The 21,782-nt window shown below is 38.4% G+C and overlaps 1 protein-coding gene across 2 annotated transcripts in view; it reads right to left on the reverse strand.

Annotated features, from left to right (window-relative positions):
- igsf21a (immunoglobin superfamily, member 21a) overlaps window positions 1-21,782 on the reverse strand; it is a 173,396-nt gene that overhangs the window by 31,263 nt on the left and 120,351 nt on the right. For both annotated transcript variants that reach the window (XM_079482708.1, XM_079482709.1), the window contains exon 4: window positions 20,092-20,210. In XM_079482708.1, coding sequence (XP_079338834.1) covers window positions 20,092-20,210 — 119 coding nt within the window. The remainder of the gene's footprint in view (window positions 1-20,091; window positions 20,211-21,782) is intronic.

Genomic DNA, 21,782 nt, shown 5'->3' on the forward strand with positions numbered 1-21,782 from the left:
ATTATATATCACTTAATAAATTGTAATTTATGAATTTTTCCTGTTGTCTTGCATTATTGTTTTTATATGGCTCTTGAATTTTGATAGCTTCATGCTCTTGGCAGCCAATAAGCACAACACAGAACACATTGTGGTTGGCACAAATTGTTTATCCTCATTTCAACTGTAGTATCTGATGTTATGAGTGTTTTCTTGACCTGCGCATCTGCCAGAATTAGCGAGTTTTTTTTGCTAGATAAATGTGCATGAAAATATTGTAGAGTTGGACATGTGGGGTTTGACATCGATCACAAAAGCAACATTTTAGCAGAGTAGACAACACAATTTATTTTGCTAACATAATACACCATTATTAGCATTTTCCTTTTTTGAATATTTCCCCCTGCTGTGTAACACCACTGCTTTAATGTTTTTAGCTTCATTTAAAAGCTTATTTTAAAATCAAACACACAATGCTTTTGAGAAGCGTGTTTCTTTGCCAGTCATCAGAATATGTTGTGTTCTGGGTGCTGTGGTGTTTAACATGGGATGCTTGTTTGCATTCTAACCATGTTGACTAGCCGCTAGTCAACAAGTCAACCAGCATCATTTGAAAGACCAGCACTAACCAGAAAAAAACATCATAAACATCACATGCTGGTCTAAAAAAGGGAAATGTCTTGCTGCGTCTTCCATTACTTTTCATGAATGCAGTGCTGGTAAAAGCAGATTACTTATTCAAGGTCTTTTCTCCACTCCTACATGGCATGGTGAATTTAAAGGATTCATTCTCAAGAGATCATTTGATGTATCATCCCTGTGAAGTAAACACAGGCTAAAGCATGAGAACATCTGAGCAGCAATGTTTTATTCACAGTTTTGAATGGCATAACTGTTCATACTTTGAAATGAGGAAGAACAGCTACTTTCATTCAGTTTGAACCCAGACACACAGACTCGCTCGGAGAGACCAAGAAACTCTGCTCTGACTTTAAACCATTCATCAGTTCAGTCCATCACTGCATATAATAATCCTTTGGTTCAAACCAACAACACACAAAGTAGTATGAGTTCTGGCATCCTGATTGACACACCCTATAGATCTGCCATGTCCATGATATCGCTTAGATCACACGTGGCGGATATCAGTCTGTTATCCTTTTACCATTATAGACCATTTGGTATTTTATAGGACAAAAGTATTTAAAAAATAAAATTCATATGCTAGAACTTTACAATGCATTAAAAGGTGTCTTACAAGGCAATGGAAATACTTTTATAATGAATTATATATAAATGCTTTTCATATTTTTACTTTAGGCAGCACGTACGTTACAAAAAAAAAACACACATCAGTTCCACAATTGCCAGGTTGGACAGGAGAGAGACAGCAGGCTTAGAAAAACGTATCAAAGCTTGATTCCCTCTATAGGGAAGAAAAGGCTCTGACACACGTGTGGCAAGAAGCTCTGAAACTAAAGTCAGCCCTTTGAAATATTGTTCCCCGGACGAGCAGTGCAACGAGATAAAAGGCTCTAGAGCGCTTTTTAATCACATTGCCCATTGTGCTTCTAGCATTTGCATGTGCCCCACGCCCTTTCGATTTACATTCGTCATTACTGTGCTGTCAGCTCTTATCGAGGTTGCTCTTGGGGGGGGGCAGCCTGCTGTCGAATGTGGAGTTTCGCAGCAGCACAAGCCGGGGGCTCTCAGGAGCTCCAAATGCACTTTGTCTGTCGGGTGGTAGACGGGACCGACGGACCGTGCCAAACGCTGGTGTCACTTCGTACAAGTTCACCAGTTACAGAGCTCATTAATCACACTGATGTCATTAGCCGATCTTGGTTTCCGCGCGGGCACGCGCGCGCTCCCGTCTGGACCCGCTCGACCGTTTAGCGCCGTATGCTTTCATTCACATATCACCCTGTGGTGAAAGCTGTCAACTGCGTTCTTGCCTTTTGTTCAAGCTGTGGTTCTATAGATACTTGGACCAAACGAAAGAGCTCTGATGCAGAACTGAGCTTAAAGGCCCGAGGCTATTGTTATTTAAATGTCATGTTAAACAGACAATTCGCCTGCAATTGCGGGGGAAACTTGCAAAAAGTTTCTTCCATTCAATAAGAGAAGAGAGAGAAGGTGGGTCGAATCGTTCTCGGCCTCACTTGGAAGCGTTCCTTATACTAAAGCTCACTCACACAAAAGCCATTCTCGTGAGCCTGTTTCCACACGATAGGAAAAACGATTGTGTCATTAGTGTATGCAGACTTACTGTCAATTTTCCTCCTCTGAAGCCCTCGGCCGCTAAAAGGAGTCTTGGAATCGGAAAGCAGCAGATTTAATTGAGACGGGTTGGACGTGAGAGAGGATTTAAAGGAATGCAATGGAACAAGGGACGCAGAATGGGGTTTTGCAGAAAAGAGAGTGGCAGATGGGCACCCAGTGCCTGGCGTGGCTTCCATAATGCCATGGCTGGCACCCGCAGCCCTAAAGTCGCTGATTATCGGACAGGGGGTCTCTCTCTCAATCTGCTTTGATTTGGCCTCACCCAACCATACTTTAGAGGCAGCAGGGTACTTCGCAAAACCCTTACACTTCAGTTCCTTTAACATTCCCTAGATACTTGAGAGCCACAGACAAATTGGTTGATCAGTGTGGTTGCAAGGCTTGGTCCAGACCCCTTTTACTGACCAAGGAACAATGGGGCCATTAACTTATATGAGGCCAAGGAGGGTTGGTCCGAGTTGGGGGATCCATCAGTCGAGTCTCAGTACTGTCCTCTAGTAACACATGCCATGTGAGCATCTCTCCCTCACAGACCTAAAGCAGAATGACATCACACACCATATGACAGATGCTTACAATCCCCCAACCTGTCAGCATATAAGCAAAGCTTGACGGCTAAACTTCCATATTTCAGAACGCCGAGCCAAGAAGCCCGGTGTAGCCCACACAGGATTCAGACAGATGGAGAACGATGCTTTTCTGATAGCTTCCAACCTCTAGAAAGCTCCATTTGCTTGCCCCTGAGCACAGACCCACTTTCACTATAGTCGAGTGCGAGGGAGACATAGTGTTGAGTAAGGGGTAGACGTTTCCCTCGAGGGCCAGCATGACAAACAAATACAAGCTTTGCCAGCAGATCCCTTTCCCAGTGAGCAATTTATAAGTGCTGTTTTTCAAAGGCATGATTAAACACAATCCTTCTGAAAGGTAAGAACAGATTTAGTATTTTACGTAGCCTTTAGTTAATTATACATGACTGGAACACAACTAAAGGAACATCACACAACAGCGCTGGGAAATTTAATACAAACACAGGTTGTCATTCGACTATAGCTAATCAGAGATGTATTTAGTATTGAAATAATAGAATAATTTCAACTAGTTAAACCAATAAATATAATAATAAGTAATAAATAAAACAATATGCCAAACAATAAAATAGACAGCACAACATAAACTGTATGTTAACACAAAAATGTTTTCGCTAAAATTGTCATTACTGTAATGCAAATAATATGAATATTGATTATAATAATAATCCTCATCATGTTATCAAAAAAGTGACCAGACTATTGAATTGAAATATGATTAAAATAGTGCTGAATTGAAATGAATTAAAATATGATTTATGTAAAAAAAATACATACAGCAATTTTGTTTGCTTGAGCATGGCAAGATGTCCAATACTAAGAAGTTCAGTCAACTAATGTGGATCATGCCAGTTGGCATTAATTCTGGCCTGGTGCCGGCAGCTTGTTCCAGCGTATCTGCAGTGAATATATGAGAAAATAATCTCGACAAGGTCAATGTTGATTTAAAAGAACGAAAAATACAATCAGCCTGACTTATATAACAAGCTACAAAAATATAGTTGACCTTTATGAGCTTGTGGGGACAAAAGAAAGATGAATTCCTTTTAAATCAGTGTATGGGAGGATTAGACAAGGTTGGCAGCTTCAGGTCGCGATCTTTTATGAAAACAAATACACGGCATACAATCTTGGTATCTGTTGGAGTCTGAAATGCTACGATGCATTCAATAATAGTTAGCTTCCTACAGACACTGTAATCTTTTCAACAGAGTTGAGAATGGCTTTGAAACTAATGATCCCTTAAAAGTTTTTCTGATTCAGAAGCACATTCGCATGGCCCCTTACCTCATTATTTCCACATTGTTCTGTATTTCACAGAAAGGTTAACAGGGGCTCGTACAGAGTAGCCGTATGTTCTGTAGCAGGGGACATAATTATTAGTGGCACACCAAAGATGCACTTTGTCTAGTTCTGTGCGAGAAACGTGGTTCTTGAGTATTAAACAACGTAAGTGAGGTTGATCAGAGCTGCACGCCATGCAGATTCAGTTCCCTGCAGGTGTTTCTGGCAGTACGGCCCTCAGTTTCTGCCAGGACCGCTACCTCTGCGAGACAGACCTTCACACTGTTAGCCTTTTTGAAACACCCCTTACGTCTAGCCAATGCAACACTAACAAGCTGTGCTGATATTCCTCTACATTGTACTTTTCAAGTCAATGCTAATGTATTACTGAAGTTTGTCTGCTCGGTTTGCTCATTGATTATGCAGTTGTTAGAGCTTGCGCTTGGAACAACCAGATTGTTGTGTTCTGTTGCAAATAAGCTATCAACAAGGGGACTAAGCAACTTTCTTTCCATTCCAACCCCCTAATAAATACACTGATGGGCAGGACTTCTTCCTATTATCTCTCCTAAATTGTAACGAATAATACGGATATTGCGAACTTCATTTCTGGTTTCTAATTAAAACAACACACTCTCTGCCAGCATGGAATCTTCTTTTAATTTTTGTACCAGCATTAAATTACCAAACATTGTGTTTCTCATGTAGCACCTGCAAAGAATTTGTGAGGGGATGTTGTTTACCAGGTTTTCAAAATGTTTATATCTATCACATAATCTATTGTTTCCATTCACTTGAACCACAATGCCACTATATATTAGCATATAGAGCTTCATAGATTTAATTTCTCTGTGTGTCTAATGCTGTTTGAGCACAGTCAAGAAAATTGTATTAAAATATCTTAGTCTAAAGCCCTAGGAGTCTGTCACCATCTCTTTGACTGTTCCATAGAATGGGGAAAAAAAGCTATTTTCCACATGGGATATTCTCAATGCAGCAGATTGCAGAATAAGCTAAATTGAATTTGAGAGTTTGCCTGTGGACATGAGTCATTCTTTCTCAAATAGTCTTTCTTCACTCAGCAATGTCACAGCCATCTATATGTTTATAAAGACCTTATACCCAAATAGCTGCCCTTTTATTAAAGCAGACTCCTTTTATTTCAGTGCTGAACCATTTTCTCCTATCCGGCTTTAATACAGAGTAATGCCATAAGAAGGCTGATTTTCTTGCTCTGAGGTGCTATGAAGCATTACATCATTGTAAATGACATACACTCATAATGAAATAACCTTACAACACCACTTTGTGCCATCTACTGCAGATCGGTTTTCTTTCCTTCTTGTGAAGCTTCTTCCAACATTACAAGAGAATGGGTGGATATGACTTCGGTTGATCGTTCATGTGCACATAGCTTTTAAACTCTTTATCGCCATCTCAGTTACAAACATAAACTGCAGATTACCGTTACATTAAATGGCGTCAATAAAAAGGTCCAACATACACAACGAACCTTTAACGGTTGAAATGAAATTTTGATGCCCAATGACTCCTAATTAGATTTTGAGACTATAGCCCTGGGTTTCACCGACTGGGTCACATGTATTCACTTAAAAAGAAGAGACAGGAAAGTGTCTTCTCTTAACATTGGAGAACATATCGTCCAGAATCTCCAGATTTCTTTTGCAACCCCTGGTGTTCGTTTTAAAAGAACCAAACTCAGTTCACTTAAAGAGATCCAGAAAGGGAACTGGCCGAAAATGACCTCAGTCCTTTTGGGTTCACAGTATAGTGGACTCAAAAGAGAACCCAATTATTATTTTGTTCCTCTTGAGCACGTAAGGTATCTCGGACCAGTTCGCTTTTTTGGCCTTTTACATTTACATTTAGGCATTTGCCAGAGGCTTTTATCCAAAGCGACTTAAATAGCATTATCTTATACATTTTACATAGGTATCTGCAATCCCCTGCAATCGAAGCCACAACCTTGTGTTGTTAACGCAAAGCTCTTAACACTGAGCTACAAGAAAGCTCTTATATCCCCACTTTTAGGGGGAATGAGATCACTTGGATTGTACTGTACACGCTGAATTGCTCCGAGAGCGTTTGGAGGGCTCAAAGGAACTAGGTGTGAAAATACCATAAGAGTAGATCCAGTTTCTTCAGCGTCCAGCCAATGCCCGCTAGCATGAGTCGTAATTAGACTGTCCAGCTTGCTGCTCAGTGGGAAACACTGAGACACTGACATTTACTAAGTGTAGATATTTGTAACTCATTAAGTGGCAAGAAGCTATTCATCGCGCTTTCAGTGATGTCTCATTTGCATACAACATTAAAAGAATAATTCATACTTATTTCCATATATTAAGAGACAAGAGGGAAAACAAACATACTATCTCAGGAGGCAGCGAAATATAATAACAGATCTGCTCTTACAGTATAAATAACTGTGTTTCAAACCAGGTTGTGGGTATATTTAAAGTAAACAATTATTTGACACAGCTATAGACTCTGACAGTATAGTGGGTGGTGGTTAAATAACGGCACGTGTAACCGAAAGTTGGTTTATAACCAGCAAGGGGCGAGCTATATTGCTCCAAGGGAATAATCTTTGAATAATCACATTGAATATCAGCTGCTGAGAAATGTTTCACTTACCGATATGTTTCCAGGCGGAAATCTTTAGGGACTATACAATCTTTGATTGAATTCCATACAGGAAGTCACAATCTGATTTCACAATGATTCTCAATTTGCTCCTCAATATTTTTTTGCCCTATTTCTTACAGATTGAACCGAAATGCTGTCAAAATCTAATGCAGACGTTATAAGTGGACCTCAGGGAAATTTTTTGTTTGAAAAATGTGAGATATAACACCTTAAAAGGACAGCCTGTGATACATCTTCGGTATTTAATTCGCCATACAGACAACTTGTTTTTTTTCCTTAACGCCAATGGGCCTTTGCCAACAGCTCTGCATGCTGGAGGGCCTCACATTGAGTGTTATTTCGTTCTGTCACTCAAGCTGTTTACATTAACATTCCACCCTACACATGGTATAAATGAGATTGTACCTAGATGTTACTGCAAAACATCATGACAGCAGAACACAGCACCACGTTGAGCAAGTTATACAATGACCGAGATACTTCAATTGCTGTTCCAGATAATGCCCTTCATGTATGTATATCGCACATGCATTTGCATGCATATACACAGGATCTGACAGAGACCCAAACGTCCCTGTCACCAAACATCAAAAAGCACGCTGTCGCTAATTGCACGAGCTCTTCCTGACACAACTCGTTGCATCTTTTCTTGCCACTAAAAGGATGCGCTTTGGCAGGTGCCAAGTATCATTTAGCTGATTTAAAAGGGTGATGATGGGCACATTATGCCATTTGTTTATTTGTTTACGGCCAAACACAGCTGAGGCTGCTATTCGAGTTTGGCCCAAGGCGCGGCGGTGCAAAATAACAAATGGGAGTAAAATACATGGTTGGAAGGTCGTGGTAATGATAAAGCGCTGGGCTGCATAAAACTAAGAGCTCAGAACTAATAGAGGAACTATTTGATTAATTGTCTGAATTGAAGTGTGTTATTGTCACGATGATTCATCTTCGAGTCTGACCGCAACATGTTACAAACGATCCATTTACATGACGTACATGTGTGAGGAATCTGACAAAGTGCGGATGGTTTTTAAGGTAGCCATATTTCCGTTGAGTAATTACCTGCCATGAATAGATAACAGGTTTGGAAACAATAATTCATGAAGCGCTTCCTGAGTCCTGCCAGGGGTAAAAAAAACGAGTACGTAATGTATCACCACCTACCTTTTTAAAACACCACCAACCTGCACAGGAACTTACAATAACAGCTCACAATACAGTAGATGCATATCCAAATCCCACCATAAGGGCAAGCATTTCAAAGCATTAATCACAGAATGAAAACACAGACGCTGTGCTTTGTCTTTTCACTTCGGCAGACCACAGAAACTGTCCAGAGATAACCTCCCATGTTCCAACAGAAATAAACCTGCTATAATTGTAACTCAGGTGGAGACCTTGTTTCCATTTTGCAGTCGCTACGCCATGATAGGTAGCGGAAATGACTCGGACAAAGTCACATTCAGCGAACAGAGCGAGTGTGTCACGTTACATGGTACAAAGTGTCATTATAGCAGGATGCTCTTGCAAAAGCAGTTCATTTGTTTTAAATTTGAAGCAAACGTTAAGCAGATGTTTTGCCAGGACACTATAAGGTGAATCCGCAAAATAGAAATGACATCTCACTGTTTGCATTGTTGCACCCGAGTTACTAACGGAACCATGCCAAATATGTAGCTAATGATACGTACAGTATGTGCCAGCAATATCTGTGCGATACGATTTAAATGTTGCAAGTTTTTTACTTGAAAGCTAAGATCAGTATTAAGCTTTGAAGGATCATAATTTCCCATATTTTGCAATACAGACTAGCACATTTTTGTCAAGGTCATTCTTGTTTGGGTCAAATTTCATAAAATCACAGATATGATTAAGGGTCTTTGACTACATCGCGTTATCCTTTGATTCTTAAAATGACTGCTGGCTTTGTGGATTTTGTATTTATTTTAGGGTTTAACATATAACACTGCTGAAATTGAAAGGAATTGCAGAATAATTTCTTTTTCTTATCTGAGCTACCCCTTTAAATGTACACTTAGACATTTCATTATAGAAATAAATAGTCTATACTACTTAAAAATTATACAGCCGAGGAAAACATTAAGATACCACTCCAGTTTTGCCTTTAATCATAATTTCAGCATGTGTTTTAGTAATTCCAGTCGTGAATTTCAACAACAAAAACAAACCTCAGGAATGACCAACAGCAATATAAGAGACTGAAAGGATGCAAAGACACAAAATCTGGCTTATTTAATTAAATATAAAAATTTTAACTGATCCTAAAATGCATTTAAAACATTAGTATTGTGTTGTGTAAACATGAACATGAACGTTGTCTGTTGCAGTATTCAAGATCTGCAAACATTGCATCTTTTTGTTACGTTGAGCAGTTAAAACTTTCTACAAAAATAAATGCAAATTAAATACTTTTATTTAAACTACTTAAACACATACCTATAAATAGTAAATTTAGAAAAACGGAAGCTAGTTCTGGAGAGGCCTCTTTATTTTTCAAAGCTGTATGTACACTATGTAACAATAAGAAATCTGGGGCACTGTTAAAATGACAAACATTCCTTTGAATTTGGCTAATAAATGCCAGCCCAAAAACAGTTCGTATTCACATGTGGGATGATATAATGCATTGCATTTCCGACCGTTCCACGAGCAGATACTCTGGGATGGAGTGACATTAAATTGCATTCCACCAGAAGTATAAAAAACAAGTGGATATATAATATGTTCTCAAGCAAGCTCATTACAAATCTGTCTCTCCTCACTGCCGGACACAGCCTCAGCATCCAGACGGTACATGGCTTTTCCATTTAGTCAATTAAAAAACACCAGGCTGGTGGGAGAGAGCTGTGCAGGGGCAAACCTGATGGAGTTGTGGGAGGAGGTAAGCCAAATCCAGTGTGAATTCCAGCTCCTCTGCGCTAATTTGTATTCAAACTTTGGGAAAGCTGGCAGAGCGAAAACAAATCCATTAGCTGCACGCCTATGGGCGGCATCCATGAGTCCTTGAACCTGTGTTGCTGCGTGTGTGTGAAGGTTTGTGTGTGTTACCGCCAGGCAACAGCTGCCCTATGAAAGGCTCTTCGGGACTGACTCCAAAAATCCATCCGCCTCACATATTAATTTCAAACCGCTGCCTCTGAAGGTTGGCATGTGACATGTGACGTTCACCAAAGCGACACGCGTCCTTTGAGATGCAAAATCCATACTCTGTCGAGCCATGATGTGATTTGGCACACACTTTAGGGGACGAACACTTGGCAGAAATTAGGCAGGGTGTGAATGTGAAGTTTTGCAATTCACATTATGCGTCGACATCACACGTGCAAGCAGTCGAGGGAAACACAAAGCAAAGCTAAAGCACTCATGTAGATAATACATTCCCGACGCTCAAACCCGAAGTTAACATTTGACATACTTTCAATGTTGCGTGCATTATACATGCTGGCATATGTCTTGGAAGCTGAAAGTAAGAGAGAGCTTTGAACAAGGTGGTATTTGTGTTTTCAATATCTTGCGTCACCACATTGAGAGGAGGGAATACGATTTCTCCACCTCATCATCTGGTTCAATCAGCAGCTCTTTTAGGAGGTGATGCTCTTGCTCCATCAGCAAAGGCCAGTGTGAGGAGAGAGGCCCAGCCAGTGATGATATCCTGTTTGGAGAGGAGGATGTACAAAGGTAGCTGCCATGAGGGAAACTGTGTTACCACAACAAAAGAGAGCGGAGAAAGAAAATATTTCAACCAAAAATGGGAAGTCACCAAAGTGTGCCATGTTGGCTAAAGAAACGCACACAGGTGCCTGCACGTGTACTCAATGTCACAGATGTGTGCCTATGCAAGTTTATTTGTCAGGGGGAAATGTCTTTTGAAGTCACTCAGTGTTTGAAGATGGAAGTTAATAAAGAGATTATTAAACAGCTTTCATGAATAACTCTCAATTTGCTGAAGGTCATTGGCTCCAAACACTGTTTGCTCTATACTCAACTTCTGTTCATCTCTCATTGCCACTTCAGTCAGCTTCTTTTATTTAAACAGCAGTGCAGAACAACTATGATCAAATTTATTTGGTGGCTTTAAATGTGGGTTTGCAACACAACATACTTTTCAAAGCAGCTTATAAGATCCTCACTTGCTTTAAAAACACGAGAACAACACAAGGATGTTTATCATTTAAATGTAATGTCATTGAGTTTGAGGGTGGGTTTAGCGCTACACTTGCAGTCAGGCAAAAAGGAAAGCAAATGTTTGTCTAGTTTCGTCATTTGCAGCCTGCGCAGTCATTAATACCTCCACATTGCACATTATTTTTGGGGAATTTGTATTACGCTATTCAGGGCCAACAAAGCTTCATTGTCCTCAAAACTCAACGGCTCCTTTTAGCTTGCATGACTCATGCATTGTCATTTCTGATATTTTGTGACAAAGCCCTCCCTGCCATGGATGGTGGTACCTGGAATTGTACGACTCACAATAGTTGTTAAACAATAATGCCAAAGTCTGATCAAGTGCATTATGTGAACACTATTGGTCACATGCCCTGACCACGCTGGGCATAATTTTCTGAGCAACAACCGGTCCTCCACAGGAACACATTCATACGGACTGTAATAAACAGCCTTGGTTTCACGCAGGGAAAAATAAACAGCAGATCCTCTGTAGGCATTGTGTGATGCACTTCTAATGTAATCTGATAAACAATAGCACAGCATGGGAGAGCAAACACAGTGTGTCATTCCTCTGTATCCTCTATATTTAAAATGAGAAGTCAAGAGAACCCTTTCAATACATGGCACAAATGACATGAGGACCAAAGCCAGAAAAGTGCAGTGCTGTTTTGATAAACGCATGCACTTTGCGCCCTAAAAGCCCATTTACTGCATAAATGAATGCATGGCTTGTATACAAACATAGTGTTTGCTTGTTAAATGGTTGTGCTTGTTGTTGGGGGTATTAAACTCATTGAACGGAGCAGCGTAGTGCTTGCAAACGCACATTCTGTGGCCTTACTGAATATGTAATTTTGATTGAATTTTGATCTGCATAATGTCTTGTGTTAACGGTCCACTTGTAAATGTAATCATGGCATGCAATGCAAAGAAGAGCCTCCGTATTGCTTTGTTATCCATGAGGCCTATGCATGCAAGCTACATGTGCCTTTTTTCAGTTTTTAAATATAACAATAAAACATATTTTATGTTCGAAAAATGCAGCATTCACGCAATTATGGAATAAGCAGGCTAAAGTGCATGGGGCGCTCGCATTTACAAAATAAAAGCCCTTCCAGGGTAATTAAAAGCCCAGTACTTCTCTAGGGTAATTATACATCAATTGGTGCATTGGCTGTACATTATCCCCTACATAGAAATTTTGCTTCCGGTTCTCTATAAGCACACTAATTCAATATTTATAATATATAAAAAAAGAGTTTGTCATCAATTCATGTGCTCGACCCGTGAGGTGTAAAACTGCTTCTTAAAGGGACAGTTCACCTAAAAATATATAAAACATCTTATTCATCCTCTTGTCATTCAAAATCTGTATATGACTCTGTCTTCTGTGTAACACAAAGTTCTGCGGAAGAAAGAAAGTCATACAGGTTTGGAATGACATGAGGGTGAGTAAATAATGGAAGATTTTTTGTAAAAAATACACAATTAAAAATAAAGGTGCTTAATGATGCCATAGAAGAACCATGCTTTGACTGAATGGATCCATAAAACACTTTTAACAACAGCAGAACTTTTCTGTATCACAAAAGATTTGTTGTAAAAGTTTATTCTATATACACTAGTTTTTTCAAATATAGTAAAAAAGGATGTTGCTTTTAAACTTCAAGACACGAAACACTGGCTCTTTGAAGACCTAAAAATGAATTAAATGAACAGACAAATATCTAGCTTAAATGAAAGCACGTAGAGGCAAGTCTTGGTGTGAAAATCTATCCATCGGTAATTTAACGATTTTTTATTTTGCAACTATTATCTCCCCTGGGCCTTATCCCTCAGAAAGATGTTTACAATTTAAAATCATTTATTTTCAAACACATTTTTCTTTTCTGTTCAATGAAACTCCCACAAAGCTGTTGAGAACCCTGCCAAAAACTATTCTTTCACCATCAAAGGACTAATTAAGCTTTTTTTTAATGTAAGGTCATGATTTTCAGATGTTTTTCCCAACCATTCTTTTCATAATGAAAAGAAGTCTGACACAACAGGTAGGTTCCTTTTGGAATGCCAGGACGGATGACCCTTCAGAGGAGATGGGGAACAATAAAGCACATGGATTTAATATAATGAGATGTTCTCAGAGGTTAGATGAAGATAAAGGAGACAAAGCTCAAGACCCGTGCTAACCTTGCACACATTATGCCTGGAGGCTGAATATGATGAATCTAGTTAATACATTGTCCTCAAAAGATACTTCCGAGCCTTTGGCATGGACATCTTTTCTTACAAAATTGGCCTGGCCCTCAAGGTTGGGCTCTGGGATCAGACCAAAGGCTCACAAGCACCAATTATGATCATGAAGTGTCTTGGATGGAACTGTAACTTTATAAGGAACTGCAACATATTTTTGACCCTTGCTGTTGTAAACAATTCAACAGACATAGAAACCATCTAATAAAAAAGAATCTGTACCAAGTCACACGTCTTTTAACAACTTACCTTTAGACACTTATCAAGATAAGTTAAATAGCGTTAAAACGATTGCAATAAAAAACATTTGGTCATATATATCAAGTTATTGACGCTCCTTTTTGGGTCACAGTATATGATATCCGATTAAGCCAGCAAAATAAAAAAATTAAAACACAATACATCATCATATTAACATCATATACTGTAGGTGCAACAATATAATGCTAATAATATAGAGCCACAGCTTTTGTAAAACATATGACTTAAAGAAATAATTGAGATATAACAAAAAGTTAAACTTAGATCCAGTTTGAGCCAAACATAACAGAAACCACACGCACATTCATGAAACTCTCACAAGTGCTCTGCGACTACCCATCAACCTCCCCCATTTCCATCTCAGCTGGACCTGCACCACACCGAGTCTCCAACCTCTGTCATGTTTGTGCTGCAGCAAGGTGTCATTAATTCCTCCATTTATAAAAGCTGCACAGCTAAATATACACACTGCTTGATTAAAGTTGGGCATGGTAATTGAAGTGAATACCAGTTTATAGGATGAAGAAGTAATTGCTCCCCAAGCACCCTGCGGCTCATATTTCTCTCTGCTTTTAGCTTTCTCTCTGTCTTAAATTTTTAGAAGGGGTATATAAATCCGGGGCCTCCTGTCTTGTGAAGGATGTCCTCTCAATTACCACCTTGCACTTTGCAAAGGTTAAAACAAAGGATTTCACGCATACGTGATGAGAACCTCAATGCACCTGAAATTGACAAGGGAGTTTGGGCAAGACGGGCTAACAGGTTCTCCGCAGGAATTTTGGAGTAGGCGACAACTTGGTTAGGTCTGGCAACAATGGCCTTCGCTAAATCTTTACAGGAAGTAAGTAATGTAGCCTTGTTGATAAACAAAGTTTTCAGCTTGAGTAATAATCAGCTATGAACACTGCATAATCACAAACAACACATAACAGAAAAAGGTTGTCAAGTTTAGTAAAAATTTCAAACAAATGATCTGGTCCTCATGACATTCATTGCAGGTTTAGACCAATTCTGCTAGTGTCTTGAGGGCTGGAGTTAAATGTTTCAACTGTAGGGGAACTGTCCTTTTATCCCATGGTGCTCTATTTCTGCATGGTGATGCTTTGTGAAAGTCAAAAAGCAAAGTTCACTAGCCCTAGTTAAGTAATAATATACATTCACTAGAAAGTAAGCCCACTTAAATATAACCACAGTTGCATTTACCGTAAAGCTCAATTTATACTTCTGTGTTGTTGTCCGTGTCAACAGCAATGACCACTGGGCGTTGTGTCCATGCACGTGTTGCTTGTTTAACCAAGATAAGAGCTCAAGAAGAAGCAGATTGTTTGAGAAACAATAGCAGCGATAGCAGCAAGTAAACAGTCTCTTTTGTTGCAGCTTGAGATGTTAAATACAGAAGAACAAATAATTTACCTCGGAATATAGAAATAATTCATTCAGAAATGCGATTGAGGTAGCATGACGCTATCGCAGAGTTTTTGACTTACAACTGTCACCGCACAGCTTCCTGCGCATACTCATCATGGTTTATAATTCATGGATTATAAACAATGCCAAAAGTATATATTTTTTGTATATTTTTTTGCCTTACTGTTTTAATACATTTAAAAATCACTAAATACTTGTAAACCTATTTACTACATATGCCTGCTAAGATATAAAAAAACATGACACAAATTTGGAAACATATTTGATTGAAGTGTAGCTGAGCTGCTACCGTTTATTCAAATAACAGACATTGGCCAACGCAAAGAATTGTGGGTTATCTCGAGCAGCAAAGGATACACCTCATGTGTCCTCTGAATTCTCGTGAAAGAAGGTCGCATTGGAAGGATGCATACAGAGTGTCCTACCTGCTTTTATGCCTTGTTGACGTTGCAGGCTTCAAATGAGACCTCCGGAGTACGCAGCCTTCCGAAACGAGACACAGCTCCTGATGAGTATGTGCAGGAAGCTGTGCGGAAGAGTTTTTGCATAAGACGGATGCAGAAAGTCAACTATGCCCGGGACTTTAGTCTACATGGCTGACCTGCTCCGGAGCAGGTTTTTATTCTGGGTTAGAAATCGCAAACCAAAACTGGACCTATCAACAGTGAGAACGTGCCGTATATTTGACGAAGTGAAGTGACCCCCCTCGTATCTCTCGCTCCAAATTAAAAAAAGTGATAAATTGTTAGAGGGATTTATTTTGGATTATTTGTATTGTATATTTACACTTATTGATAACAATTGAAAAAAACACATTCATTTAATTATTATATGAGTTGATATTTAATATTTATGAATTAATATTAAACAAAGCATTTAAATTGATTAACTATATCGTATAAAAATAAACTTTATATATAAACCATTTTAAAGTAATGAAACATACATATTATCTTTTGATCTTATTCTAAACCTATATAAATAATTACAATTCAGTTGATTCTGTATTAGTATAGTCACTAGCTGCCTTCTCAAGCTTTCACTGCAGCAGTGTTTATTTCTGCCTTGTTAATGTGTTTCAATGTATGACATTTTTTCATAATGATGTCTTCATCTTCAACAGAAAAGTGAATTGTGCTGATACTTGCGAGAAGTCAATCGAACTGATGATGCTTTCCATGTTCCATTTGCTGTTTGCTGCACCTGTCACACTTTCAGGTGCACGCACCTCATGAACTCTGGATCAAAACCGAGTTGAAAGAAAACGTTTTTACCAAGCTTTGTGCTACAGCTTCCTTTTGGTTTTGTCAACTCAAAACTTACTCTGAAACTCAGTGTTTGTTCACCTCGCTTTGTGATACAGCCCACAGAAGTGTTTGTGGACAGGTCAGAGCGTCGCGGGCAGATGTGTTAATTCTTTACGTGTAAAGATTAAACTCAAAAGACTCGAAATCGGAGTCCACTCCTTTATTTTGGGAGATAATATTCTTATTTATCATGGACTTTTTTGATGAACAACTTTGTAGATCTTTAACATTGAAGGGAAGCTGCGTTACACTGAAAGATATCCAGGTAACGTGCTCTATTAACTATTGAAGCTCAATTATTGGAGCTCAAAATATGAATTTCACAATTTTTACATAGAATTACATGTGGAAAACATGTCACCACATGTCGCATGCCACGCGTGATTCTATGGGTTTCAAACAAAACTGTTTCACATGTTTTTTCTACCAGGACGTTAAATCACGTAAAGACAGTATTTTAGAGTGCACAGAGGCAATAACCTACATATAAATTATATATAATGTATGTGAATATGTAGTTTTGGACAATGTAGCCCAGAGCACAGAAAGATTGGCTATAGCCAATATAGTATTAGTCTTATCCAAGCGTTTAAATCTCTTCATTCTCTGTCCATTAAAAAGTGTTTTAGCGGACAAAAGAAATTAATTAAATTTAATTCAGCTGAGCTCTTTCAACTTTAAACCTTCACAGCCACAGGCACTCTACTTTTTTTCTGAATATAGCCTTTAATTGAACTAATTACTTGCCTAGCTGACTTGCTTCACAGGTTTCTCCAAGGTCATCTAATCTGGTGTTAAACGCTACTTTGTAACACGTGTTGCAGTTAAGCATGACATTTAGCCTCGAGAGAATTACGTGCATGTCAAATTTTCTGATAAATAACTGGCAAGAAATAAAAACAATAAAGAGTAAAGTCCAACAGTGAGTTAAGCACTGACAGGTGGGCTATCCGTCTGAAATTTGCAGGCGAATGTAGTTGGAGATATATGTGCCAGGCTTCAAATGAAACGAGCGAGAGCAAATATCATCATTAATGAAATGAGAACATCTCTGTTTGCCGATGATAAGACAGTTGATGGTCCCACCGCAGCAAATGACTAGACAAACATCAGCAGTGTTGCGCTCTGTGAGGTCAGAACACTTTCTTTGGGAAGGGACTATTTTCACTTATATCAAAGAAAATAACAGAAACAGTCAAACTAAAAGATTCAGACTTGTGTTCAGCACTTTTAAGAAAAACCTGCATCTTATTCACTGAGCACAATCCATTTCATTCAGGTGCAACATTTCAATTTAGTCTTTATATCATCCTTATTCCATCTATGTGAAAACAACACAGAATAAAGTGCTTTTTTCCCAGAGACAATTTGTAATTTGTTTTAAATTACCTTTTTTAATTTGCACTTAAGATACTAGTCATGAAGAAGAAGTTTCTGACCCGCCTAAGACTTTCAAATTAGTATTGACGTCTGGCCTTAAAAGCAAATGTTTGAAAGTTCTGGCAAGGATTTATTAATATTAATACTTATTTATACGGTATTTTAAAATATTAAATGCTGCATGTGGAAGGCTTCTTATTAATTAAAAATTTTCACTCATTTTCTTTCTCCTACACCAGCTGAACGTGCAACACTAATAGGTTATGAATAATTCGGTTTCATCTTAGATGGCAATTAGCCACAATGCTAGAGGCTATCCTTCCCCCGTAGAGGTATCGAGTTTTACAAGTCACACACACTCAAACATGCTCTCAGACACAGAATTTTGCTCGGATTAGTTATCACAAGTTAGCGTTTTCAAAATATCTCCTATTGATAAAGTTTAGCCAAGGGGTTCTCACTCATTTTTGGGTTTGCAACCAGGTTTGTAGTTGTTAAAATTCTCTCTTGGTTGCATGTGGTCTTGCAAACAAGAGTTTTAAATCCTTTAAGCAAAAATGTGCTAAAAATGCTACCAGCAGTGTTAATTCTGCACATGTTTGCTCTCGTTCTAAATTTATCAATTAAAATAAATACAAATTTCTCATAAACCCACGTGCATCTCAAGCCATCCTCCACAAGGTCGCAAGTCAGAGGTTGAAAACCCCAGACTTCGACCTAATTCCTTTATAATGGGTTGAGTTCTTTCTACCTCTGGATGGAAGTGGCCTTTTGAGTCTGAGACGCCTTTTATTCTCACCAGCCCTTCTGGGTTTTTTACAGACTTCCACTCAGTGTTATCAGACAGTTGAGCAGCAGTCCAGAATAGAAATATCAGCCTGTGGACCACACACACAACCATATTTATTTATTCATTTGAGCAATGGGCAGAAAATGATGAGGCTCCTTATTAACAGCAGGCTGCATCCCTATCTGACTGATGGACGAACCACAGCACGCACAGCCGCCTGTCATTAGGCGAGTCCCAGGCTAATGGCTGAGAGGTGTAGAGTGCATGTAAGTGTCTGGAGTCCTCCCTTTAGGCACTGCGGCGTTGTTAAGGCAGCAGATGAAAGGAAACACCTTCAAGCGTCAATCATGATGATGCATTAATAAACATACCCCGTGTGGCTAGTGACATTGAGAATTACTAATAAGCTATACGGTATGTAGTCAGGAAATCGGACAGAATAAATATTCATATCCTGATATTATATTTATATTTTAATGCTAAAGTCAGTATTACATCTTCAATTATGAATGTAAATAAAATGTATGACTTGTTCTAACAATTTACATGAACTAATCTGTAAAGCATTATATAATGTTTCATTTTATTAAAGAAGATGAAAGACGTCTAGTCACACTTTATAACGTTTTCCCTAAAAAAATATAAGATTAGATTAGATTCAACTTTATTGTCATTACACATATACAAGTACAGTGTAACGAAATGTAGTAATAAAAAATACATAATGCTCTACAGATTAGTTATTGTGCACACAGTAGTTTCCGAAAGCAAAATAATGACTCTTTGTCCAAAAATATTATTAAAGATGTTTTAAAAACAGTGTGTTTCATAATTGTGTTTAGAGTGTAAACTCAAGCTCAGCTCTGAGAAGAATTTTGGACGACTTGGCAACAAATATGCGCAAAGCTTCAAGCAGTCAAAGCCCAGGAGAATAGCTAAAAAAATTCATTCATGCGACGATCAACAAAATATTACAAACTGATCAAATGACAGTATATATGCGTTTTCTATGCATTTTTTCACATATTTGTATTTGCCAAATCTAACCTGAGGGAACATTAAAAGCAAATACCGTACAAATATCCCCTCCAGAAATCACTGTTGGCCACTACTATAAATGCTAAGATTACATTTTCCTTTTGCCATTTTCCTTGGCTCATAGTTTCACAAGTAAAGGTGGAAAAAAGAGACAAAGTAAGGAATAAGGCAAAGGATTGTGGGTCAGCTTCTGGGTGCAACAACACCCGTAGGTCAACTCTTCAGCCATCTACTGTACATAATGCCAAAAGCTCTGTTACATCCAGCTTCATCTCAAGGGCTTGAACTACCATAGACATTAAGACACTGGTCACATAGCCCGTAATATTCAAATTAGTGACTGAACAATATGATTGACTTGTAATTGAAAACCTTTTATGTGATTATATCCTTGCTAATCTTTTCTGAAGATTTCACAACACACATTTACATTTAGGCATTTGGCAGACGCTATTATCCAAAGCGACTTACATTGCATTATCCTATACATTTGTTTCTAACTATGTGACATCCCCTGGGATCGAAGCCACGACCTTGGTTTTACAAACGGCAAGCTACAGGAAAGCTACAGAAAACACACCTTGTCCCTGATAAAGACAGCAGGATGGGTTTCAGCAGGGCAGAGTGCATTTAAACTTACACATGACTGTAAGAATGACATTCCCTGAGGCCAGGACGACCGTCTCCCGCGTTGCTCGGTCATAGATTCCTACATGGCATTCATATGGTCCACTGTCAGAGAGCCGAACCTCTGGAAGCCTGGTAAAAATAAAGAAAAAAATTAGATAAATTATGCAAACACTTATTTTAAACATTAAAGACTGTATATAATGCACATTTTCAGTAATTCATAGACAGATAATTGTAATTATTATTGTAAAGCATGAGTTACATTGTTCTCAATCACAGACAAAACATCACAAATCAAAGACATTAAACCAGACTTTCTAGAAAAAACAATTCTAGGGCTGTTCTGCGTGGTTGCTATGCAGTTGCTAAGGTGTCATGAGTGGAATAGACTTTAAGTTGCTATGCAGTTGCTAGGGAGATTACTCCCTGGCCCAATTCTAACAGTCTCTTATATTTATTTTGTGAAGTATATTAATTTAAAGTATAGACAAAAAGGTTTTTGTTTGTTTGGTTGTAACGTGCAGAAGTGTTAAAATTGTAGGGATGTTTTCACAATCCATAAGTCTAAGTATGAACAAATATCATTGTGATACTTGACTTAACAAGCTTTAATTTAGTGTTTTAATATCACACGCACACTATATATGATAAAGGATATGTTCTTCAAACAGTCCAGGCTTAATAATGTAGTCTGCACACAAGCTATATAACGAATGGAAATCAAAGCAAAACACTTCCAGCTGCAGTTAAAGGTGACAATTCAGCATAGCCTTCTGTAGCTTTAGAAAGACTGCAATAAAGCTAAAGAAAAAGGTGTTCCGTCATGGCTGTGCCAGTCAAACGGAAAGAGAGGGAGAGAGAGAACCTGCTGAGATGACCATTTATTAAGAAAAGAGTTGCCTCTATCGAGGCTTGGCAAATACCCCTAATGCCTCTCTCCATCCATCATCTTCTCTTGTCTCTGGAGCTCAACAGAGGGGAGTAGACTGCTGACGATGATACCCAGATGTTTGTCTCAAATATACTGTAAATACCTTGTCCATTATTATACTGTCCATTGTCCATTAAATACCTTGTACTTTTAACCCTTCCATTTGTCCCTTTTCTCTTTTCTCATCATAACCCCAATAAAACAAATAAAAACTTAAATTATACTTATTCGATGGAGTAAAATGTCTATTACAAAATGTGGGCCAAGTTCCATCTTGGAATCTACAAGGATGTCTTACCTTTTCAGAATTACACTGAAAAAAAATCATCAGGAAAATTTTCTTTACTTTCCAGAAATCCATTTATAGTTTATATTATATATTTTTATTTTCCTCATTATTTATTTTACCAGTGCCAGTAGAAAAACACATGTGCAGCAAATGTATGTTTTCTAATAAGACTTGCTTTCTGAAGAGTTCGTTCTCAAAAACAACCTTATTTTCATAGCAACTGAAAGCTTCACATGTAATCTGATCTTTTTTTTAAGAATGTTATAATATATTTCCAGACAAAACCGAAATATTGATTACGAAAACAATCTTTTCACCGAGAAATGGACCAGAGGACCCGTAATGGACCTGAAGAGGCTGGATTGCGGTGGTGCTTTAACATTACTGACCTCTTTCGAGTTCTTGTTTTGACCACCGTGCTTGTATTCGCTCTTTGCTTGTTTGTGGAACACTGCTGCTAAGTGTAAATATAAGCACATGT

This window comes from Barbatula barbatula, assembly GCF_947034865.1.
Source record: "Barbatula barbatula genome assembly, chromosome: 20".
Classification (NCBI taxonomy): Eukaryota; Metazoa; Chordata; class Actinopteri; order Cypriniformes; family Nemacheilidae; genus Barbatula; species Barbatula barbatula.